This window comes from Coregonus clupeaformis, chromosome 5 (genome assembly GCF_020615455.1).
Source record: "Coregonus clupeaformis isolate EN_2021a chromosome 5, ASM2061545v1, whole genome shotgun sequence".
NCBI lineage: Eukaryota > Metazoa > Chordata > Actinopteri > Salmoniformes > Salmonidae > Coregonus > Coregonus clupeaformis.
In genome coordinates, this window is record NC_059196.1 from 2,988,195 (window position 1) to 3,014,819 (window position 26,625).

The 26,625-nt window shown below is 46.1% G+C and overlaps 1 protein-coding gene across 1 annotated transcript in view; it reads left to right on the forward strand.

Moving 5' to 3' along the window:
• LOC121558530 (kin of IRRE-like protein 3) overlaps positions 1-26,625 on the forward strand; it is a 442,346-nt gene that overhangs the window by 162,740 nt on the left and 252,981 nt on the right. Inside the window, exons 2-3 of the mRNA XM_045211752.1 lie at positions 6,690-6,839; positions 15,482-15,631. Coding sequence (XP_045067687.1) covers positions 6,690-6,839; positions 15,482-15,631 — 300 coding nt within the window. The remainder of the gene's footprint in view (positions 1-6,689; positions 6,840-15,481; positions 15,632-26,625) is intronic.

The window sequence follows — 26,625 nt, forward strand, 5'->3', positions numbered from 1 at the left end:
AAGGTTGCCTTGGATGTTGAAAAGGAAAACACAATAATGATGGGATTTATTCATTCATTTCACACTCTCATTAGAGGTAGCTGGGCTCAGCAGACAGGCACAGGATTACGAGACGGAGCTGCCTCCCCAAGCAAATTAACACACCGACACAGCATGCCCAGTGGGTGGGAGCATATCCATGCCAATATAGCCATCAGGGAAGCCATACCATGCGGTCGGCCAAAGATGTCACAAAACTACCTTGCACACACCTTCCCTATTGTACATTCCTTCCTCTCTCCAGCTCTCTCAGGCCTGAGGATACGTGAAAACCAGGGGGATAATAGTCCCTTCTTATGATCCGTAGCTGAGCTCCAGGCAACGTGGACGGCATGGCAGGCGTTGGGCGGCCGCCGCTCTGATTAGTAATCTCAAGTGGACTGGATGTGCGGCTCTAATGGTAATTTCCAGGGCTGATTGGCAGACAGAGGCGAGATTGGGGGCCGCAGCGAGGCCGTTAGCGCTGGGTGAAAATAGCACTGGAGTGTGTGGAAACGCAGTAGCCATCCAACAGTAAACAAATTATCTGAAGTTAAATGAAAACATTACTTGAAGGCAATATGCTTTTATAGGCATTATGTGGCCCTGCTCAGCACATCTAACAGCCTGCTTCTTCCAGAACCCTCAGCCCTTCATTCCCAATCAAAGGTCTGCCGCCTTTACCTCATCAATTGACCCACGGAGTTCAATCAAAAGGCGTTGTGGGAATGAGCAGTGATTTGTGTTGGGTAAATAGGGAGAGAGGCAGCTGCAAGGCCTCAGGGGGTGAGCAGAGGTCTGGAGGCCCATGGGTCAATGGTGAGAGGTATTCATGTTCTCTATGGCCCTACTTGAAAAATAACAAAGGATGGACCCCATTTATTCTATTGCTTTGGACAGAGCCGAGCCAAGGTACTCCATCTGAGAGAAACATACCTCCCATTCACAGAATAATGGAGACTTACTGGTCAGCGCTTTTTATAGAAAATGTTTGTGAAAACAGGTGAGAGGTGTTAGCTTGAGGAGCTGTTGCCCTCAGGTTGTCCTCGGCGATAGTCACCTGGTGTCTACACTATCTCTACAAATGCCTACACATTCGTACACACACACACACACACACCTGACCTCTCTAATCAGGCCCCATTAATCTCACCATATTGCTCTGTCTAGACATTTCACAAGGCTCATTCTCATCTTCCTCCATTAGCAGAAGTTAATAAAACAGTATTAAGAGGGATCTCTGGTCTCTTCTATCTCCTCCAGCACCTGAGCCTCACTGCAATCAGCCCCCTCTCCGGCTACCAGCGCCTCCCAAACCCGCACAGAACTTTTTCATTCACTGTCTATTTGTTATTATAAAATCGCCTGGGTTTTTCTTGCTACACTTTATTTTTTTGTCTCTCGCTCCTCGTTTTTGATCATCTTTGTTATCGACCCCCCATTCTTCTGCATGTGGAGAGGACGAGGAGAGGAGAGGAGGAGAGGAATCTGTTGTCTCCACTCCACTGCACGTCATGCTCGGCTGCCTCTGCAGCTGGCCCAGGGAGGAAGAGGAGGAGGTAAATGAGGGGTTTCCGCTAAAGCCGCCCTGCTGTCCACCGGAGCGGAATGCTGGCAGATGTGACAGAGCCTTGTACGACGCACAGGGCTGTGACTTCACCAACACTGCTGAAGGACCTCCAGTCTGATATGGGCTTACTCTGCTCCCCCCCCTTCCCCACCCTCCCTAACCGCCACCTCTACCCTGTTCTCAGTACTCCTCTGGTGACCTACATATGTGGACTGCCATAGATAGCCTATTTATGTGAATGAAGTAGATCTCCATTTTGCTGGTCAAGTGGCCACACCAGGTGGACCTTGTTTTTTCCTCTGTGGGAGGGCGCCTCTTAATCTCCCTGCTTCTCTCTCCCTCTCTCTCTACCACCGACTTATGCAGCCATCTTGTGTCTGTAAGGGTCTAAGAGAGGCTGTACTCTTGAGAAATCTCTGTGCTCCCATATTTATGTCTGTGGAGAATGGCTCTTTCATCAACTAAGGGGGTGGTTTATGAATACTGGGGAGTTAACAATGGCTTTGGCGCTGTTGATCTAGTCTCTATTCATCTAGTGAAGCTGGAATTTGTGCACAATGTGTGTAGTGTGCTTCTTTTCTTTATGCGGATTTTAGAATATTTACTTGAAAATCTGTTGCCAATTGGATGGAAACCTAGCTACTGTCTTGAACCAGAGTATCTCCAGAAGGGAATATTTAGGTTAGCATGTTTGTTTGGCAGGAGTTTTTTTGGCATTGTATTTTTTCATTACCGCTTTGATTAGATGTTAGTGCTAATTAAAATAATTATCCTAGGCTGTGAATAATAATAATTACTGGTGAGTTGAAGACCTGATGCTGGAGGAAGGGAGGCTGTGACAACCTCTGAGAAAATCATCCTAATCTGTCTAATTTGTTACGATGACGGGAAGGATTTTGACAGAGTGGGGAGAAGGGATTTGAACAGCGGGTTAGAAGAGGTAGAGGGTATGGGGGTATTAGTGCTGCCAAGCCGGAGACGCCGCCGACATTAAATCAATTACAGCACAGGTTGAAGTGGTTGATAATAGCAATCCTGACTGGGAGGATAGAGAGCGGAAAAGAAGCGAATTCTCTCGCATTCTCTTCTTCTGTCACATGCCAAGAGATTTTGCCAAGCCGCCGTCTCTCCTACCATGTGTCTGAGCGCTGACTGGTTCACTGCGTGCAGCCAAGATAAACCCCTCATAGGGGAGTCGGATCAAGGCTGTCTGGGTAGTATACCCAAGGCCAACACAACAAAAACGTCACAGGAAAACATGCCAGAGAGGCCCGTCGGGTTCCCGAAGACTAATAGCCCAATATGTGCTTACGGATTCCCAACTCCTTTTTTCAGATGTTGATTTAATAATGAGGGTGCATAAACGAGATGAGGCATACAGTGGGGGAGAATTTGTATAAATCAATACGGAGACTTGTGTTTACCTTTTAACTAGCTATCACTCATGTTTCACCGGTTGCAGGACTAAATATGACTGATATGTTTACTAATGTAATACTTCCACTGAAGACATTGTGTTTGTATTTCTATAATCTATAACCTCTCTCTGATTTATACTAATGTTGTAAAACAAAGCTAATCTGTTTCTTCTATGTAATTACTATCAGAAAGAAGGAAAACAACAACCCAAAGCACAAAAAGAACAGGATCATTGAAAGCAAATCCAATATGTTGTGTGGATAAAGGTGCATTAAAGACAGCAACATCATTGACTATGTTTGCTGTTATTGCTATTATTGCAATCTGTTACATTTCCTCTCCTATCTGCCGCTTTTACTCCCCTTGGAGATATTGCAACATAATTATCAGGGAAGGAAGCACATATCTCTTCATTATTTTCTTTGTGTATGTGGGATTGGGTTGTTTGTGTGTGTACATAAGAGGGAAATAACACAAATAAGGTAGCCAAGGCCATCCTAAGCTTCGCACAACAATTTAACTTGAAAGTTACAAAAAAAGAAGAAGAAAATATAAAAGAACCAGGAGAGAAATCAAACGAGAGACCATCTGATCTGAGACCACGACAGACCATCTGTCTGAGAGACCACGACAGACCATCTGATCTGAGACCACGACAGACCATCTGATCTGAGACCACGACAGAACATCTGATCTGAGACCACAACAGACCATCTGATCTGAGACCACGACAGACCATCTGATCTGAGACCACAACAGACCATCTGATCTGAGAGCACGAGAGACCATCTGATCTGAGACCACGAGAGACCATCTGATATGAGACCACGACAGACCATCTGATCTGAGAGCACGAGAGACCATCTGATCTGAGACCACGAGAGACCATCTGATCTGAGACCACGACAGACCATCTGATCTGAGACCATGACAGACCATCTGATCTGAGAGACGACAGACCATCAGATCTGAGAGACGACAGACCATCTGATCTGAGACAACGACAGACCATCTGATCTGAGACCATGACAGACTATCTGATCTGAGACCACGAGAGACCATCTTAGTGATCTGAGACCACGAGAGACCATCTTAGTGATCTGAGGCCACGAGAGACCATCTTAGTGATCTGAGACCACGAGAGACCAACTGATCTGAGACCAAGAGAGTCCATCTTAGTGATCTGAGACCACGAGAGACCATCTTAGTGATCTGAGACCACGAGAGACTATCTTAGTGATCTGAGACCACGAGAGTCCATCTTAGTGATCTGAGACCACGAGAGACTATCTTAGTCATCTGAGACCACGAGAGACCATCTTAGTGATCTGAGACCACGAGAGACCATCTTAGTGATCTGAGACCAGGAGAGACCATCTTAGTGATCTTAGACCACGAGAGTCCATCTTAGTGATCTGAGACCACGAGAGACTATCTTAGTGATCTGAGACCATGAGAGACCATCTGATCTGAGACCACGAGAGTCCATCTTAGTGATCTGAGACCACGAGAGACCATCTTAGTGATCTGAGACCACGAGAGACCATCTTAGTGATCTGAGACCACGAGAGACCATCTTAGTGATCTGAGACCACGAGAGACCATCTTAGTTATCTGAGACCACGAAAGTCCATCTTAGTGGTCTGAGACCACGAGAGACCATCTTAGTGATCTGAGGCCACGAGAGACCATCTGATCTGAGACCACGACAGACCATCTTATCTGAGACCATGACAGACCATCTGATCTGAGAGACGACAGACCATCAGATCGGAAAGACGACAGACCATCTGATCTGAGACAACGACAGACCATCTGATCTGAGACAACGACAGACCATCTGATCTGAGACCACGACAGACTATCTGATCTGAGACCACGAGAGACCATCTGATCTGAGACCACGAGAGTCCATCTTAGTGATCTGAGACCACGAGAGACTATCTTAGTGATCTGAGACCACAAGAGACCATCTGATCTGAGACCACGAGAGTCCATCTTAGTGATCTGAGACCACGAGAGACCATCTTAGTGATCTGAGACCACGAGAGACCATCTTAGTGATCTGAGACCACGAGAGACCATCTTAGTGATCTGAGGCCACGAGAGACCATCTTAGTGATCTGAGACCACGAGAGACCATCTGATCTGAGACCACGAGAGTCCATCTTAGTGATCTGAGACCACGAGAGACCATCTTAGTGATCTGAGACCACGAGAGACTATCTTAGTGATCTGAGACCACGAGAGTCCATCTTAGTGATCTGAGACCACGAGAGACTATCTTAGTCATCTGAGACCACGAGAGACCATCTGATCTGAGACCACGAGAGTCCATCTTAGTGATCTGAGACCACGAGAGACCATCTTAGTGATCTGAGACCACGAGAGACCATCTTAGTGATCTGAGACCACGAGAGTCCATCTTAGTGATCTGAGACCATGAGAGACTATCTTAGTGATCTGAGACCATGAGAGACCATCTGATCTGAGACCACGAGAGTCCATCTTAGTGATCTGAGACCACGAGAGACCATCTTAGTGATCTGAGACCACGAGAGACCATCTTAGTGATCTGAGACCACGAGAGACCATCTTAGTGATCTGAGACCACGAGAGACCATCTTAGTGATCTGAGACCACGAGAGACCATCTTAGTGATCTGAGATCACGAGAGACCATTTTAGTGATCTGAGACCACGAGATACCATCTTAGTGATCTGAGACCACGAGAGACCATCTTAGTGATCTGAGACCACGAGCGTCCATCTTAGTGATCTGAGACCACGTGTCACTTGTTAACCTATGTCGACATTCCTGCCTTATCCCCCATCCCAAGATGCATTGCCTGTTTTTACATACAGGCAGGCGAGAACTGTAGCCCAGATGACAGGCTGACTTTAAAAGGCTTTTATTCTCCCCGCTATTCCTCTCACAAGGCCTTCCAATTACCCAATGGTCTTTGTGCTACAGTGTGGTAGGATGCCAAGGAGGAGAAGGGGATGGGGGGCTGCTGTTTAGGTGGACTCAGAGAGAGATAGCTTCAAAGATATCAGAGCCTCAACATGCTCACCAACACTCTGCATGTCAGTGACACCTCTCACTAAGTGACATTCCCCAACTGTGCCTCCAGTACCCTATGTCCACCCCACCACCCCCTCCCTACCCCTAATGGGGTCCGTCACACCACACTTTCTGCCTGAGCTCTGGTAGCACCATGCGGCTAATAACGGGAATGGCTGAAGTACATGAATGTGAGTGTGAGTTAATGTGTGCCAGAGATGTGGTGTTGGCAGACAGGGCTGTGATTTCGAGGGAGTGTCATACGAGCAGCCAATCTGCATGGGTGGAAATCCTATGTAAATGAAAATGCTTTGATTACTTTTGCAGAGTAGAGTTTCAGCAAAGTGGAGCACCTTTAATGCACCTATCTTGTTGGGTTAGGGGTTTGTTAAGTTTGGTGTTTGCACCAGTCCTTTTGGGTTAGGTGTTTGCACCAGTCCTTTTGGGTTAGGTGTTTGCACCAGTCCTTTTGGGTTAGGTGTTTGCACCAGTCCTTTTGGATTATGTGTTTGCACCTGTCCTTTTGGGTTAGGTGTTTTGAAGGCGATGTCTTTGAATGTGTTAGAGAACTAGATCATAGTATCTGACCGTGCCTCTATCTTTCTGTATGTTTCTCCAGGAGTCCAGGCTATGTTCTCCCAGCAACCCCAGGACCTGGTGGTGGTGGCCGGCCAGCCCGTCACCCTGCCCTGCTCCATTCCTGGCTACCATGGTGTTGTCCTGTGGATCAAAGATGGCCTGGCTCTAGGCGTTGGCAGAGACCTATCAGGTAAGGAAAGATATTGATCAAACCATAGGTCACTCTTAATCTCCTTCTGTCACGTGTCTGTTTCTGATCCCTTTTCCAATCTGTTACAAGCCAGTACTATTACTTACACGCTGTCATATATCTGTCAATGTTGGATTTCTCCCTTCACTGCTTTTCATCTTTTGAAAGTTTATGTCTTCTTTCTCATCGCCATAGAAATGTTACTTTGCAGGTAGACAAACATACAGTATAATCCTATAACAATGCAGCACTGTGCGTTAAATGTGGTCTTAACTTCATTGTAACCACAGCAAAACAACCATATTCATATTTAGGCTAACATTGAAGTGTTTTACCATTTTCTGTTCAGGGCAACCAGGACTATAAGTAGAACATGAAGGACATAAACATTCATGAGTTTTATTGACAAATGTCAATAAACAAATAAGGTGTGCCAAGCAAAACCCTGATAAAACATTTATTAATAATAATGGTGTAAGTACAGAAATTGTTTGCTCAGTGGGAAATTAATATCCAACTAGTAGAAAGAGACAACTGTGTGGAGTTTGAAGGTGACAGCAGCTATGTGAGCTTACAGTATTATAGACAATATGTGCTGGGATTTCCTATGATCTCTATGTAGAAAAACCCCTCTATGTAGAAGAACCCCTGAGCGTCATAGAGAAAAACAGATTACATGTACGTGTTCGTGAGAGTCTCAGCATAATAGTTTGTAGCTCAAACCATTCGAACTCTACAGACGTTTTTGTGAGAAGAACCGCTCCCGTACCCCTTTGGGATCCGCCCTTGTCTCACAAACACCAGTCTAACTCAGCCCCTGTTAATCACACATACTAATGGTTGGTATCAGTGGATGCAGAAGACATCTGTAGCTCTAACACAGTGTTTAAAAGGGGTCCAAAACGCAGTGACAGTGGGATTCAAGATTTAATTACCACACTACATGTTCCACCCCAAATATCTAGTGTCCTATAATATATACAGTGAAATACCCCAGACAGTTGTATTCACTTTAGCACTACCACAAAAATGTACCCAAGGCCTCATTAGTATCTAATAGAAAGATAAACCTAATTAATTAACAGTTTGTGGTGGGCAAAGAAGCCCCAAAATCAACACTGAATGTGTATCAATGTAGCCAGGGGTCACATTTCAAGTACTTTTAGCTAGTAAATGGGCTTTTGAAGAGTAACTCACAATCCAAATTACATTGTGCCTCTTGTATTATTACCTTAATTGTTTAATTTGGAGTACCACTTACTGCTGCACTGTCATTTTAGTAGCCTGCAGTTTCTCCACTTGATGCTTGCGCCTGATCCATATTCATGAGACGCGATGACTATCTATTCTTCCAAATAAATATTTACAACCTTTTAACTTCCGACCTCTTGAGGGAGTAAATCAATATAGCTTAGAAAATCTGCATTATTTATTAAAATATATTTTATCCCCCCGATTGTCTTTAGAAATGGGATCCTTGGGATTCACGACATTCTACGGCCTTATACAGGGAGTAAGGGAGATGAGTCTGAAAATAGCCAAGCTCCTTTCACACCTCTCTTCCTCAATCACTGAGGGATCTCTAGCCTGTCTCTCAGAGTAGTTACCATTCAAGTCATGGCAAAAAAATCATCTGGGGCCCTTTAAAAGCGGGGCCTCTTATGATCCGTGCGATTAAATATGTATTCCACTGGAGATCTGGTGTCTCCTACCCTCTTACCTTCAGTGACTGCTCTAGTGTGCCTTTCTTGTCACCGATAGAGCTCCTTAATTAAACCTCAGTGGACGACGCTGTCCCAATAAATCCATCCCATTCACCGGTCTGGCCCTTATCAGGCCCCCGGGAGGCTGGGGAAGGCAGTAAACAATGACCCAACAGTTTTGAAGTGGTCTGGAGGAGAGGGAGTAGAAGGAGAAGGACTTACGATAACGAGGAGAGAGAGAGAGAGATGGTGAGAGAGAGAGAGAGGGTGAGAGAGAGAGGGTGAGAGAGAGAGAGAGAGAGAGAGAGAGAGAGAGGGTGACAGAGAGAGAGAGAGAGAGGGTGAGAGAAAGAGAGGGTGAGAGAGAGAGAGAGAGGGTGAGAGAGAGAGAGAGAGAGAGGGTGAGAGAAAGAGAGGGTGAGAGAGAGAGAGAGAGAGAGAGAGAGAGAGAGAGAGAGAGAGAGAGAGAGAGAGAGAGAGAGAGAGAGAGAGAGGGTGAGAGCGACTCTTAACGGCACATCAGCAGCAGTTTAACGGTCATGGGCGAGAGGCCGTGGACGGAGGCTGTGGACTGATCATGTCTCCACCACTGTGCACCCACACTCCACTCTGTATGCTGATCAATGGCCGGGCCAGGACACTCAGAGATGGGCAGAATCTGAATGCCACTCTTCATTCAGCCTGTGTCGATGAGATACATCGAATTGAAGAAGGTTGTCATGGACGAAAGAGATCTTTATTAAAAAGCATGGACAGGGTCTTAGAGCAGTGTATTAAGATGAATGTCACTTTTTGAAATAAAGTGTACCACAGCTGCTCTTTTTATCGTCTCTGCCTATGTCAACAAGCAATACAGTCAGCCATAAAGAATGATGGCATATACACGGCTATATACACAAGGAAAGCAGCTGTATACATAAAAGTGTGAGGCGTCTAATATTGTGCAGCGCATTTCAATATAGGAACCACTCTGCTATTCATTGAAGGAGCTGCGTTTGCAATAGCTCGCTCCGCCTGGGCCTGTGACAATTCAGAGGAACAGTGATTAAAATGAGAAAAATCTTTCACTATTCAGTCTGATAAATCAGAGGACAAAAGAGGATGATTCCTATCACTCCCTGAATTTCTGCTCCTTCTCTTTGTATAGCGCCTTCTATTCTAATTAAAGAGAGAGATGTACCGGCGCAAAGCTGCACCAAATGAATGGCATGAATATGCATGATTGGCATGAATATATCTCAAAGCAGTCCATGGAGAGTGCCCACTGGTGTATGCTTTTTTGGAGGGCACAAATGGAATGATTGAAAACCTAAGTGTTAGAATGTTCCAGATAGTGTTCTTAACATTCTAGACAGAGGTGAAGAGTATTTGGAAGCTATCTGACACGTGTGCTCCTCTGGCTTGTCCCCGACAGCAAATTAATTGGTCATCCATTTCCCAACCCCAACTACCCTATTTCAATCCCTGGAGGTGTCAGTGTGAGACGTGTCCTTCCTGAATAGCGTAAATCACTATGCCCCTGCCTCTATTCATCGTCCCTTCCCCTGCCATTGATCCACTACAAAGACAAATCCATTTCTGTCCTGATGGATTCATTACCCTTAATGGGGCTATTTTACATTGTTTGCTTTAGTTAACACACGTTGTCTTTGAAATTCATTGAGATCAACGTGAGTTATATTTATACAACAGTGACATCCCTGAAATTTCCTCCCAAACAATGAAGCAGGGTTTTTGCATGCTCTACACTCTACATAAGAATGCCATTGTGTGTGTGATCTGTTTGACATAAACGTAACCCAGTTATGTCACAGGACAAAGTCGTCACTAAATCCACCAATGTCTATTTAAAAGGCATTTAGATGCCATTAAACTGGATATACGCTAAGGTATGTTTTTCATTTACTCTCAGCAAGCTTTTTTGTATTACAACAGCACATCTTATTATGTTCAATCTGCTAGAGGGCAAGAGGAGTGAATTCACTGGGTCATTTGTTTATGTACATGAACAGTGGGATTCTGTTGTACAGTACAACACAATATGCCTACAGTACATAAACTATATATACAAAAGTATGTGGACATCCCTTCAAATTAATGTATTTGGCTATTTCAGCCACAGCCATTGCTGACAGGTGTATAAAATCGAGCACAAAGCCATGCAATCTCTATTGACAAACATTGGCAGTAGATTGGCCTTACTGAAGAGCTCAGTGACTTTCAACGTGGCACCGTTCCAGCAAGTCAGTTTGTAATATTTCTGCCCTGCTAGAGCTGCCCGGTCGACTGTAAGTGCTGTTATTGTGAAGTGGAATCTTCTAGGATCAACAACGGCTCAACAGCAAAGTGGTAGGCCACACAAGCTCACAGAACGGGTCCGCCGAGTGCTGAAAATCATCTGTCCTCGGTTGCAACACTCACTACCGAGGTCCAAACTGCCTCTGGAAGCAATGTCAGCACAATAACTGTTCCTCGGGAGCTTCATGAAATGGGTTTCCATGGCTGAGCAGCCGCACACAAGCCTAAGATCACCATGCGCAATGCCAAGCGTCGGCTGGAGTGGTGTAAAGCTCGCAGCCATTGGACTCTGGTGTAGTGGAAACGTGTTCTCTGGGGTGATAAATCATGCTTCACCATATGGCAGTCTGACAGATGAATCTGGGTTTACACTACCTGCCCCAATGCATATTGCCAACTGTAAAGTTTGGTGGAGGAGGAATAATGGTCCGGGGCTGTTTCCATGGTTCGGGATAGGCCCCTTAGTTCCAATGAAGAGAAATATTAACGGTACAGCATACAATGACATTCTAGACGATTCAGTGCTTCCAACTTTGTGGCAACAGTTTGGGGAAGGCCCTTTCTTGTTTCAGCATGACAATCCCCCTGTGCACAAAGCAAGGGCCATACAGAAATGGTTTATCGAGATTGGTGTGGAAGAACTTGACTGGCCTGCACAGAGCCCTGACCTCAACCCCATGGAGCACCTTTGGGATTAATTGGAATGCCGACTGCAAGCCAGACTTAATCACCAAACATCAGTGCCCGACCTCACTAATGCTCTTGTGGCTGAATGGAAGCAAGTTCCCACAGCAATGTTCCAACATCTTGTGGAAAGCCTTCCCAGAAGAGTGGAGGCTGTTATAGCAGCAAGAGGGGACCAACTCCATATTAATGATTTTAGAATTATATGTTTGACGAGCAGGTGTCCACATACTTTTGGTCATGTAGTGTATTTAGTACAGTAAGCTCCTCCACTGGATATATGGCGGATGGGGTCACTTCAAGGTCATACCATTTACTTGTTGTGGAGAAATAAAATCTAATTTCTCCTGAGCTTACACAGGGTCACACCAGTGCAATGTGCAGGTTCTCGTAATTGAACACAACATGGAAGGATCTTCATTCAAAGCATATATTCCAGGAATGGAGTCTCATTCAACTTCAGAGAAAGACGTCTGTCAAGCTGTCCTTTATTGCTAATAAATAGTTCAACGAAGCCATTGACTCACTGGCTGCATAATCAACAACAGCATGGAACTCAAGATCAATGGTCATTAATGTTATTAAGCGAGTGATGCCCAGTTTGATCAACACTATATTATATTAGAGTGATGTGTAACCTTTTTGACCTTCTTCTGGCCCTGTATGGAAGCTTTTGTGTCAATGTGAATAATAAGACCCATAACTGCCAGCGGTATGTGGGCAGACGAGAGCGCTCTCTATCTGAGGATCTGGCTTTCCTATAAACAGAGGAACCACTCAGAGCTCACATAGCCTACCCACTCCTCTCTGTTTGTTTGGTACCTTATTGTATGCTGGTCTTTTTATGTTTTCCTATGTTTTATGTTTATGCTATATACTCTTCCGTCCTGCATGAGCATGCTTCAGTTCGGCTGGCGCCTAGCCGAACTCGACTAACCAAATGAGTGTGCTCGCATACTCCCTTAAAATACTTTCACTTGAAAAATGCAGCAATAGTACTGTTTGTCCATTTTAAGATGCCATAGTCAGTATACACTTCCTCAAAATAGTCAGAATAAATCTAAGCAAATTCAATTTTACATCGGACTAAGATATCTCCTAGTCTATTAGTCCTAATCTATTATACTCATTTTGGGTGGCATGTGCTAAAACATACCTCTTTAAATCCCCAGTGTTTAATACTAAGTCACTGGAAAATCTTTGAAGAGAACATGACTCATTGATGGATGCAACGGAATCGATTTTTCATCCAGATATTTATTGGCAGTGATCCAACAGCGGGGTTGGCAGAGATTGAGAGTGGAATACCATCTGATTTATAAGTTCAGTGTGACTAACCGCATCATTGGATAAAATGTTTAACTGTTGGCCTGGTTATGCTTAAACTCTCCACTCTATCGGGTTCTGTCATCAGTGAATTTCAGGAGAACCTTAGGAGGAGAAAGCAATCACTGCCAAGAAATACTGAACATTTTGGAGAATTTCACAAGCAGAGATTCTTGTTTAATACACATTTCTCCAATAATTAGACAGAGGTCAGCCTTTAGAGAGCTGTTCAAGTTATTCATATTGATAGCTTGTGCAGTTTTCCATAAAGATCCACAATCAAACATATCCCTTTCTGACTTATTTTTTATCAATGGGGAAATGCACTCCTCAACACACTCTCAATGCAAATTTCAATAAGTGAAGTGTTTTAGAGCTATCCCATTGGGCACACACTGGTTGAATCAACATTGTTTCCACGTCGTTTCAATGAAATTACATTGAACCAACGTGGAACAGATGATGAATTGATGTCTGTGCCCAGTGGGATCCAACTTTACTCTGCGGTGTAAAATGGTCAGGACTCCTGGACATACCTCTTCCTGCATTATTAAATTCCAAATCTCACACCACTGTGCTGCTGAAACACATCTCAATCTCTAGCCATGCCTCTTCACCATTGCAGTAAAATATACTCACTCTCCAGAATACAGAAACCTCTTCAACCCCTTTCATCAATCTCATATGCCAATGTTTTCATCCAATGTTAAAATGTCTATTTCAACATGTAGTGTTTTTTTACCCTTGTAATAAGAAAATCTGGTTTCACATTGGTGACACTAATAATTCTAAGACAGGTATACTGTATTAAAGTGACCTGCTACCCAATCTCATCTCATTTGAAAAATAATAGCCCATCTCAAATGAGCATTAGCGGTACGTGGGTAAAATCACTGGGTAAACCAAGACAGAAAAAATAAGCCATATTACAACTATGTGTTGTGATAATTGCGTTGTATGCTCTATAACCTGTTAGTTCATATGCCTTGCCACTGTGATATATAGGCCTAAGGCCAAGACAATGAGAAGACACAGTGGCAGAATAAATTCAACCACACTTTGTTTCATCACAAAACCAGAGAGCAACATCTGTCTGGTGAAGTCCACAAAGCATATTGCTTGTAGCAAACAGTTACATGACCTATAGCATGGTCAAGCAAGTTAATGTTTCCAACATATTCGTACTACTAAACAACTATTGGTTTAGAACCACGGTAAGTTACCGCAAGTTGCAAAGAAAACAGGAGCTGCGTCCACTACTCCAGCACCATTTCAACATCATCAAATCACCTCTGCTTAGTCTAATACAGTGACAACTAAAAGATAGCAAAAACAATTTAGTCCAATCAACTTAAGCTAAATATGATGTGAATGTTCATGGTTCTGATTTCTGTGTGTGTGTGTGTGTGTGTGTGTGTGTGTGTGTGTGTGTGTGTGTGTGTGTGTGTGTGTGTGTGTGTGTGTGTGTGTGTGTGTGTGTGTGTGTGTGTGTGTGTGTGCGTGCGTGCACGTGCGCATGCGTGTTCGTGCAAGTAGAAAAAACATGTTGACTCACCCTACTTGTAGAGAAACGCCAATGCCATCCTCCTCTCTTTCATGTTGACGAAACGGTCTATGACTCTGTCATAGAGCAATACAGTACATGCTTTTATTTTTTGTTTTCCTACGCTACCTGGCTAAAATGCTTGCTCGCTAGCCTAACTTCTATTCATGAGCAATGATGAGCTAGCTAGTTAACATGAATTAGCCTTCTACATCTAGCTACATATTGAACTTCCATCCTCTCAGGCCAGGGCCACAATGTATGAATTTATTGTTGGATCAGAATCGCCGTTATAATCATTGGCCAGTACGGAGAATTAAGTAAAACCACATGTCCAAATCCCTGTCTCCATCCATGGCTAATTTAGGAAAGGGCCAATTTTAGCTAGTTAGCTAGCCACCGTAGGACAACACAATGAGATGCAACGATTCAAGTTGTTTCTGTCAATGACGTTTGGCTCTCAATGTGATGTGATTGGAGTGAAGCCAAATCCAAATTGGCTTCCCTCAAAACGTATTTTTGGTGCACCAGGACCATTCACAGTTGAGCTCACTCAGTTTAGCTCAAAGCTGATTGGCTATTATTTTATACTTTTCTTTATCAAGGGAGGCCAAATGTTTGCTGGCTTCCCTTGCATTCAATGCTACGGGCAGCAACAATGTCATACTCTTTTTGACTAGAGAGCATCAGATAGATGGCCTACACATACAGAGACAGAGGGGCGCTGTTTCGCTCTCTCGGATGCTTTCTCCGGTGAGATACATTTAACCTCTTGCGAATTGAAGAAAAATAATGAAACACAGAGCGACGAAATATAAATTATTACATTTGTGTTCTTTTTTTATTGGTCCATTTTGGGGGGAAGCTTCCCTTAGTATCCATGAATACATGCCACTGCAAATTACCTAATATTTACGGTAACACAGCAGTCAACAATCTATATTGCACCACTGATCCTTCACTCATTTGTGATTGCCTGTGTTCAGGCATTGTTGCACAATTCATAAAATGTCAGTTGGATTGAAAGTTGCTGATATAAGTTGAAAGACTCCAGGTTCTGACAGGGCATGTGTTGCATTGTGTTCCAGGCTATCCTCGTTACACAGTGATTGGGGACCACAGTACAGGGGAACACCACCTCCGGATCCAACGTGTGGAGCTGATGGATGACGCTGTCTTTGAGTGCCAGGCAATCCAGGCAGCCATGAGGTCCCGCCCTGCCCGACTCACTGTGCTGGGTAAGTGAGGATTACATTTACACACAAATGCACACCACACATACATGCATACAATAGACACATTTTGAAGAATGTTCACAGAGAAAATGGCAACGGAGGCAGTCCGTGACTTAGTAGCCAACTCAAACCAACCACAATGTCATATCTGTAGTGCTCCTCCCTTCCCTCAAAACTTTCAAAATCCACTAAATCTGTGCACTGAATCAATGATCATGTCACAAAAGCCACAGCTTTTTATAAGCATACAGCAACTATCAAGATAATGCTGCAGCAAATGGAAACAGTACAGCATCTCTAAACTTTGCCAGTCCCTAATGTTTTTACTTTCATTTCCTGCTACACACCCAGCCATCTTCAGTATTAAGCCTGAGAGGCTGCTGGTTCTTAATTAAACTTTATTGGGTTATCATTCAGCGTTGTCAGTTCTGCCTTATTGAGCAGCATTAGTAAAATCACTGCTCACTCTTCTCTATCTCCCTCTCTCTCTGCCCTCCACTCCGTATAGCCTTCTGCTGTGGAGGATGATGGGTAATATGGGGGGGACCTGGAGTCAATGACAGAGCCAGAGAACAAGGGAGAGGGACTGAGGGGAGAGGAGGAGGGAGAGTGGGAGGTCCGAGAGTATCCTCGCCACGAGAGACTGATACGCCTTATTGATCTCCGCTAATGAAAAGTTAAACTAATGATCTGTAGGGGTGGAGGCAGCCAGAGAAAGGAGAGAGGGAAGACAAATTGAGGCCCAACTACTCTCACCCTTGCAAATGGATATGAATGAATAATTATAAGTTCTTTACTGAGAGTCAAAGGAGCTATACCCCGCTTCCCCTTCCTCCCCTCCACCCATTCAAAGTTAAGTTTATCGTCCTCCAACCCCGCCGTTCACAGCAGCTAAGTCGTTTGATCAAGGCCTCAAGGAGAGGAGAAGGGTATGAGACACTAATCATTTAGGATGCATTGCTATACCCTCTGTTTATTTGTGGTCTTTCTCAGTTGGATTTGATTAATTGACTCTTGATGGTAGTGTTGCTTGGGGGCTTGATCAACATTGAGTTTAACTAAAGCATCCTTTTCCTGCTCAGTACACTACTGCAACAGTTGATACACTACATGACCAAAAGTATGTGGACACTGAACTTGCTTCCATTCAGCCACAAGAGCATTAGTGAGGTCGGGCAATGATGTTGGGCGATTAGGCCTGGCTCGCAGTCGGTGTTCCAATTCATCCCAAAGGTGTTCGATGGGGTTGAGGCCAGGGCTCTGTGCAGGCCAGTCAAGTTCTTCCACACCGATCTCGACAAAACATTTCTGTATGAACCTATTAGGCTTGGTGGGGGACTCAGGTGCAGAGACGGACACACGGACAACAGAGGGTGAATTAGGATGTCGTTTATTCAGCGTGAATTGGCAGAGAGAAACAGTTCAGGGTGGAATAGCTTCAGACCGGGGTAGGAGCTGAGTGGGGGGGAGAGCCAGTAGTCCGGAGAGCTGGATGACGAGGATATCAGACAACAGATGAGCAGGTTGCGGGCGTGGGAATGGCAGGTAGGCAGGCAGCAGGAACAGACGGGATCTGGTCGAAGGAGAGACAGGTTACAAAACGTGGCAGAAACAACTATAATGCTGAGATAGTAACAACTAGACTGAGATTGCTGTACGGGGCCAAGTTACCACAGGTAGTGTAGGAACGAACTGGCGCTGGAGAGGTGTCCAGCCCGGGTAGATAACTGCTGGTTGATTGATGACAATGAGCCGCAGCTGGAAGTAACGGAGCATGAGAGAGAATGGCCACGCCCCCTGACCTAGATCCTCTGACTGGGCTGCACAGCAGGGGGAGACAGACACAGACACACACACACAGGGGAAAAAGGAAAAGGGAAACAAGCGGGAACCGGACCAACAGTGCCGAACCGTAACAGTACCCCCCCCTCAACGGGCGCCACCCGGCGACCCACCCGGCTTGTCAGGGTGGTCCCTATGGAAGTCAGCCACCAGCTGCGGATCCAGTATAAATCGTCGGGGAATCCAGGACCTCTCCTCGGGACCGTATCCCTCCCAGTCCACCAGGTACTGAAGCCCTCTACCACGCCTCCGGACGTCCAGCAGTCTCCGCACCGTGTAGGCTGGATGGTCGCGACAATACGCGGTGGCGGAGGGGGATCCACAGGCGGACACAAAGGGCTGGAGGAGACCAGCTTCAGCTGGGACACGTGAAATGTAGGATGGACTCTCATGGCCTGGGGAAGCTTCAACCGAACAGCCGAAGGGTTGATGATGGAGTCGATCTCGAAAGGACCCAAATACCGGGGCGACAGCTTACGGGAGTCAGTGCGCAGGGGGATGTTGCTGGAGGAGAGCCAGACTCGCTGACCAGGCTGGAACTGGGGAGCGACTACCCTGTGCCTGTCCGCCACCCTCTTGTTACGCTCTGCTGTCCGTAGAAGGGCCTCACGGGTGTCCACCCACACCTTGCGGCAGCGACGAAGGTTATCCTGAACTGACGGGACGGCTAACTCCTTTTCTTGAGACGGGAACAATGGCGGTTGGTACCCCAAAGCCGCCTCAAAAGGTGAGAGGCCGGTGGCAGATGAGGTGAGGGAATTGTGGGCATATTCGACCCACGGGAGATGTTTGGCCCAGGTGGACGGGTTCTGGGATGTCACACAGCGTAGAGCAGCCTCCAGGTCCTGATTGGTCCTCTCAGTCTGGCCATTGGACTGGGGATGGAAACCTGATGAGAGACTGACAGAGGCACCCAGAGCCGAACAAAACTCCTTCCATACCCGAGAAATGAACTGTGGACCTCTATCGGACACTATGTCCACAGGTATTCCATGGGGACGGAATACATGTAGGACAAAGAGGTCGGCTGTCTCACTGGCAGACGGTAATTTTGGTAATGCAACAAAATGGGCAGATTTAGAGAATCTGTCCACGATGGTGAGTATGGTGTCATTACCCTCAGACATAGGAAGTCCAGTGACGAAGTCCAAGGCCACGTGAGACCAAGGACGACTCGGGACTGGGAGAGGCCGCAGCAGGCCCGAAGGAGCCCTGTGGGAAGCCTTATTTTGGGCACAGATGGAACAGGCCGCCACGTACTCCCGGACGTCAGCCTCGGCGGATGGCCACCAAAAGTGCCTCTTAAGTAGCGACAGTGTACGGTTCATACCAGGGTGGCAGGAGAATCGTGAGGTGTGGATCCAGTTGAGCACTTGCGGCCGCACGGCTGCGGGAACATAGAGAAGGTCGGGGGGCCATCGGCCGGTCCAGGTTCCAACTCTTGTGCCGATCGGACGAGGGACTCGATTTCCCAGTGAACAGCCGCCACCAAACAGGAAGCGGGCAGAACAGGTTCAGGATTGCTGAAGTCTTCATTGTCTGTAAACTGGCGAGAGAGAGCATCAGGCTTGACATTACGTGTGCCAGGACGATATGTTAAAATAAACTTGAACCTGCTGAAGAACAGAGCCCATCTGGCCTGACGGGAGTTCAGCCTCTTGGATGACTGGATGTAAGCCAGGTTCTTGTGGTCTGTCCAGACTATGAAGGGTTGCTCTGCTCCGTCTAGCCAGTGCCTCCACTCCTCCAACGCCAACTTGACAGCAAGCAACTCCCGGTTACCCACGTCGTAGTTCTTCTCAGCAGGGGTCAATCTCCTGGAGAAAAAGGCCACAGGATGGAGCTTCTGGTCCGTGGGGAACGTTGTGACAGGACTGCCCCCACCCCCGAATCAGAGGCGTCCACTTCCACAATAAACTGCAAACTAGTGTCTGGATGAATAAGAACAGGTGAGGTGGTGAACAGTTCCTTCAATGTACTCACAGCTGACTCGGCCTCAGGCGTCCACAGGAATGGCACCTTAGGGGAGGTGAGCTTGGTCAGGGGGGCAACCACTCGGCTGAAACCCCTGATGAAGCGGCGGTAGAAGTTGGCGAAGCCCAGGAAGCGTTGTAGCTGCTTCCGAGACGTGGGTGTGGGCCACTCCACAACCGCTCTGATCTTGTCAGGGTCTGGTGACACTTGTCCCCGCTCGATAATAAAGCCCAAAAAGGGGACGGACTGCCGGTGGAACTCACATTTTTCTGCTTTCACATACAGTTTATTTTCCATGAGGCGTTGGAGAACCAGACGGACGTGGGAGACGTGTTCATCCTGTGACTTAGAGAATATTAGAATGTCATCCAAATAGACAAACACAAAACGGTGTAGAAAATCCCTCAACACATCGTTAACCATGGCCTGAAACACTGCTGGGGCGTTAGTGAGACCGAATGGCATGACTAGGTATTCAAAGTGTCCGAGAGGGGTATTGAACCCAGTCTTCCATTCGTCTCCCGGCCTGATCCTAACGAGGTGGTAAGCGTTACGTAGGTCGAGTTTGGTAAACACGGTGGCACCATGAAGGGGTTCAAATGCTGAGTTGATGAGAGGCAGGGGGTACGTATTTCTGACTGTGATGTTATTAAGTCCTCTGTAGTCAATGCAGGGGCGTAATGTTTTGTCCTTCTTCTCTACAAAAAAAGAACCCAGCACCAACAGCGGAAGATGAGGGACGAATGATGCCAGAGGCTAGGGAGTCGCCTATGTAGGTTTCCATAGCTTCTCTCTCAGGACGGGACAGATTGAAAAGCCGACTGGACGGCAAAGGGGCTCCAGGCAGTAACTCAATAGCGCAATCGTATGGCCTATGAGGTGGTAATGAAAGTGCCTTGGACTTACTGAATACCTCGGCCAGGTCCAGGTACTCCTCAGGGACTGAAGAGAGGTCTGGGGTTTTGACAGGGGAAGCAGGGGGAACCTACCGAGGGCGGAATAGCCGACCCAAGGCAAACAGAATGGCAGTGAGTGCTCCAACTGTGTATTTTGTGGTTTTGCCAGTCAATATGGGGGGTTGTGAATGCTAAGCCAAGGGAAACCGAGGATAAGGGGGGAGGCCGAGGAGGAGACTACTTTAAACTGGATGGTTTCTTTGTGATTGCCGGACAGCATGAGAGAAACGGGGACAGTTTGATGGGTGATGTTGGCAAACTGATGGCCGTCAATAGCGGTTACTGTTATAGGCTTAGGCAGGGGCTTAACAGGGATCTCAGCCTGAGTGACCAGGTTAACGTCAAGGAAACTATCCTCAGCACCAGAGTCGATGAGAGCAGCTAGTGGGAGAGATAGATTCCTGAACTGGACTGTAGCTGGGATAACTAGACGGGGTGCTGTGGGCATTGAGTCAGGTGTGGCACTCGCAAGTATGCCCACTTTTACCTGCGAGCTTGGTCTTTTGGGCGAACCGGACAGTTAACCAGGAAATGAGTGCGGTCCCCACAGTACATGCACTCACCAGCCCGCATGCGCCGTTCCTTTTCGGCAGGGGACAGACGAGCACGGCCCAGCTGCATGGGCTCGTCTAGTTCCGTGGAGGGATCCGCTGCGGTGTGTGGGCGGTGTCCGAGTGGTGGTGTAGCTCGGGCTGCAGAAAGCGAGGGGGCCCCGCCTGCGGTGTGGACCTGACCGCCCCTCTCCTGTCTCCTCTCCCGTAGCCTGTTGTCTATTCGTGTAGCAAGGGAAACGAGAACATGAAGGTTAGCAGGCTCATCACGAACAGCTAGTTCATTCTTAATCGTGTCACTTAGACCGTTAACAAACGCTCCCTGAAGAGCTTCGTCATTCCACTTGGAATCGGCTGCCAAGGTCCAAAAATCAATGGCGTATTCAGCCACGCTACCCGTGCCCTGTCGTAGCTTCAATAGTCTCTTTGTGGCGGTCCCGGCATGGTCCGGGTGATCAAACACAACTTTCAATTGAGAGGAAAAATCGTCAAACGACAGGCTGGCAATCTGCTGAGTAGAACAAGCCGCTTCTGCCCAAATCAAAGCTTTGCCCCTCATTAACCCCAGTGCGTAATGTACCTTTGAGGATTCCGTGGAGAAAGACAGGGGCTTCTGTTGGAACACCAAGCGGCACTGAAGCAGGAAACCACGGCATTTGTTCAGGTCCCCGGTGAAAGGTTCGGGTGAGGTTGTAGGGGGTTCCCGAAGGGCAGGAGCGGAAGCCGAGCCTGGAGCCACTGTAGGAGGAACAGGCGGAGGAGAAGCAGAGGGAGGAAGGGTAGTGAGTGTTACCAGGTTAGCTACCTGAGAGGTGAGATGAGATACTTGATCCAACAACTGCTGGTTGTTATCCACAAGAGTCCGGATGAGTTGGTCGTGTTGTCCCAATAACATTCCCTGTGAATGGAGGGCGCGTTGTACGCCATCACCCGTTGTTTCATGTGGCATCTCTGCTGAGTCCATGTTTGGCCAGTTCGTTCTATTAGGCTTGGTGGGGGACTCAGGTGCAGAGACGGACACACGGACAACAGAGGGTGAATTAGGATGTCGTTTATTCAGCGTGAATTGGCAGAGAGAAACAGTTCAGGGTGGAATAGCTTCAGACCGGGGTAGGAGCTGAGTGGGGGGGAGAGCCAGTAGTCCGGAGAGCTGGATGACGAGGATATCAGACAACAGATGAGCAGGTTGCGGCGTGGGAATGGCAGGTAGGCAGGCAGCAGGAACAGACGGGATCTGGTCGAAGGAGAGACAGGTTACAAAACGTGGCAGAAACAACTATAATGCTGAGATAGTAACAACTAGACTGAGATTGCTGTACGGGGCCAAGTTACCACAGGTAGTGTAGGAACGAACTGGCGCTGGAGAGGTGTCCAGCCCGGGTAGATAACTGCTGGTTGATTGATGACAATGAGCCGCAGCTGGAAGTAACGGAGCATGAGAGAGAATGGCCACGCCCCCTGACCTAGATCCTCTGACTGGGCTGCACAGCAGGGGGAGACAGACACAGACAACACACACACACAGGGGAAAAAGGAAAAGGGAAACAAGCGGGAACCGGACCAACAGTGCCGAACCGTAACAGAACCTCGCTTTCTGTACGGGGGTATTGTCATGCTGAAACAGGAAAGGGCCTTCCCCAAACTGTTGCCACAAAGCACAGAGTTGTCTAGAATGTAATTGTGTGTTGTAGCGTTAAGATTTCCCTCCACGGGAACTGAGGGGCCTAGCCGAACCATGAAAAACAGCTCCAGACCATTATTCCTCATCCACCAAACTTTACAGTTGGCACTGTGCATTCGGGCAGGTAGCGTTCTCCTGGCATCCGCCAAACCCAGATTCGTCCATCGGACTGCCAGATGGTGAAGCGTGATTCATCACTCCAGAGAACGCGTTTCCACTGCTCCAGAGTCCAATGGCGGCAAGCTTTACACCACTCCAGCCGACGCTTGGCATTGTGCATGGTGATCTTAAGCTTGTGTGTGGCTGCTTGGCAATGGAAACCCTTTTCATGAAGCTCCCGACTAACAGTTATTGTGCTGACGTTGCTTCCAGAGGCAGTTTGGACCTCGGTAGTGAGTGTTGCAACCAAGGACAGACAATCTTTACGCGCTGCGCACTTCAGCACTCGGCGGTCCCGCTCTGTGAGCTTTTGTATATATACTGTACGTTTCTAACCCAGGCCTGTTGAGCTGCAGTCACATTCTCTAACAAAGTAAAGATCGCTACTTAGAGAAAAGGGCTTGTCTGTTCAAGTCCCATTAAAGTGATTAATCATCAATAAACGAGGGGAGCCATTTGTCTCTATTCCTCTTTGGCTATTTGAGGGTGAAACACTTATCATTCTTTCTCATAAGCCCCGCCAAAAGATGTGTTTAATCCCCTGCCTAGCTGGCTGACTTCTGAATATATTGCGAAGGAGGGCCCCCAGGCAGGCACACATGCAAGGTAATGGAATAAATATATGCAAGCCCCGTGTCACTAAAAACTCTAAGCTGTGAATTACCCGCCAGTGGTGACAGAGTGTGTCTATCGACTCGGAAGACAGTGACGGTCCGTCCACAGAGTGGAACAGTCTCCCTTCTCTCCTACCTGACTGTCAAATGAATCTAAAAACATTCCCCTTATCGCTCTCTCATCAGGCAATATCTGTCCCAGCTCTACTGTGTTCTATATCAAAGGGAACCGTTTTCTTTATGACTTTGTTATTTACAGATAAAAGACACAGATTTGGAGTGCTTTTTTGTCACTCGATATTCTCCCTTAAGATTGGTACTGTGTCATTTTGTTCATTTATTACAGAAAGCCTTGAAATTCTAGTCTACAGGCAATTCCAAGACTGTTGAACTCCTACACCTAAATGATGTTCAAACACAAAATACCCAGCATGCCTCAATGGGGCAAAAACGTAAAATCCAATTTTGGGTGGCATTTTAAGCCAAGGATCTACAGTCCCTACTCCTGTTTTCACATTAGCAAAACAATTGTGGGTGAGTTTGGAGTATCTTGTTTGAGTAGCATTAGGAGTAAAACTTAAGCTTATCAAATAAATGCAGTGTCAGGGAAACCCCATAGAGGAATGAAAGGGTCGTCAATAAAGCAACCAGGCGTCAACTTCCCTCCTCAGAAATATTTCAAGAAAATATGTCCCCTTGGAAAAATGGTCTTTGAACTTTGAACCCCATATCTGAGTGCAGCCATGGGATCCAGGCTGCAACCATGGAGCCCTGGAGGCCAAGGGGGCTGAGGTCTGGTGAATTAGGCATGAAGGTCGAGAGTGATCTAGGGGTTATGGTCCGGGGGTAGTCCAGAGGCTAATTATATCCCCTTCAGCAAGGTAGCAGGCATCCAAACCTATGCCTCAATGTGTTCACCTTGGTCTGGGGTAGGAATGAAGGGGGAGGCATGGGCTCTCTGGAATAAGGTATCTACCTTTAAACAGACCTGTGAGACCAGGTAATATTTTGTAAGAGAAATGTGCAACATTTACCATTTAGCGATGGAGAAAGAGTTATTGCTGCTGTTTTCATAGTAGGCCTACATTGAGTGATGAGGTCTGCTGTTGTCTCTACTGTGACATTTAGAGAGCTCATTGACATTCTTCTGCCGACAGGTCTTCTAATGAACCTTCAGTCCTCATCAATCGCTTATGTTTTATCTTTCCTTTGTTGTTCCTTCCTGATCCTCACTAGGTCTTTCTCTTTAATGCAAGGCCATAACCCTCTCTGATTACAACATTTGATGCACTCCAAGATGAAAACCGATATTTAAGGGATGTAAAGTAATGCCATAAGGCCCTAATACATTCATAAGTATTCTCTGGGAATTGTATGTTTTGATATTGCCCATTAGGAAATATTTACTTTGCTGCAGATTAACTCAGAAGAAAATACGAGGGCCAGATCTGTCCTCAGTTTTTCATTTGCTGTCAAGATAATGATTAATTAGATTCACACTGCTAAGGGAAAATCAAGTTTCCTTAGCATGGAATTAATAACGGTAAGTAGCAGGTCTTAGAGCCAAAGTGTCCCAGCCACTCTTCTGCCCTTGTTTGTAACTTTAGAGAGCATCCAGAGGCACTCCGATTATTAACTTTCATTGCAAGAGTGCAAGATGTGAGATCTGACAAAACACATCCTTCCAAATGGCTAAACATTTGTCATTGGAGCAGCCAAAGATAAAGACGGGCAAACAGCTATGTTGAGTTCTGACTTGCCTTTGATAATCTGTGATTTTCAGAGGCAGAAATCACATTTTCCAAGAAAACTTGTTGATTATTATTCTCTGGCTGGTCTAGCCTTGCACAGTGCCAGGGGTCATGGTGTGCCTTGCAGCACGACGTTGGAAGGGGATAATATAGTTATATCTAACTGTGCACAGATCGTTTGCTTCCCAGTGTCCTCTTTTTACTGCATGGAGCTCACCTCTAGTCTTATGTCTAGTTTTTCGTCCTGTGGTGAAATGATTGATTGTCTGTTCAACGTGACCCTTTGTTATTTTTACCTTCCACCTCATTCCTTTGTCCTCCAAAAAATAGACTTGTCCATTCAGGGGAGGGAGCCAGTGACTTACTTGACTTTAACACACCTTGGGGAGTGTAGGTCATCCACTAGATTTCTCCAATAGTGTTGGACCAAACAATGCTGCTCTGCACAGCAGGGTCTTCTTAGCATGACATCTGACTGAGTAGTCTCTCTACTGAAGTGCATCTAATGTGAACTTTGAAAATCTTCAGTCATATGTTTATTCTATTACATTGCAATGTCATGTATTTATTTATTTTTTTTTACTTAACTTTAAAACAGTGATAGAGAAAGGGGGAAAAAACTCAATCATTTAATGAAAAAGTGCCCTTCAACTGTAGTTGTTGAAGGTAAAACTGAATTTTGTCTCGCTAATGAAATCTCAACACTAAACCGAAGGGCAACTTCATGAGGAACATTGTGTTTTTATAACAAGACATAAACAAGAAGCATTAATTGTCCCTAGGTCTCCTGTAGTTCAACCCACTGAATCCCACTTATGATTTACGGAATCATGCATTTCAAAATAGATGTAATGTATGAAAACGGAAAGGACACAAAGTAAATGCCTTATTGAAGAATCACAGGGGGAGAATGCAAGTTGATTGGCTTGCAGTAACAGTCACGACGGGAGCAGTATTTCAATCGGCACCACTTTTACCGTTACAACTAATTAATGGAACTGGTTTTATGCACTCCCCAGCTCTCTCTTTCTCCCTTTCTCTCTCTCTCTTGAAATAAAATGTTGAAACACCTCATTTTGCAGTTTAAGTGTGCTAGTGTTCTGTATGTAACCAATAAATCTCTCACAGAAGTCAATTTGGCTCGAGCCAAGAATGTCAGCTGAAGTAGGGCCAGATAAGAACCCCTGATCAGCAGTCATTTTGTTAGAAATATGGCTCTTCCATTTCCATTATCCTGCTAACACTACCCTGATTTACATTAAAGTACATTACTGAGATCGGAGACAAAGAGAACATCTATAATATCACTGACTCTATGAACAGCTGTATGTTAATACCCAACAGATTGCAGGTAAGATATTTTTTTGGGGTTTGAGTGAGTTTTAATAGGAAGGGGTACTTTTACACACACGCACAGCTGTGTTTTTGAAATCTCTTCAAATCAATATAATATGTTTAGTAATAAATTA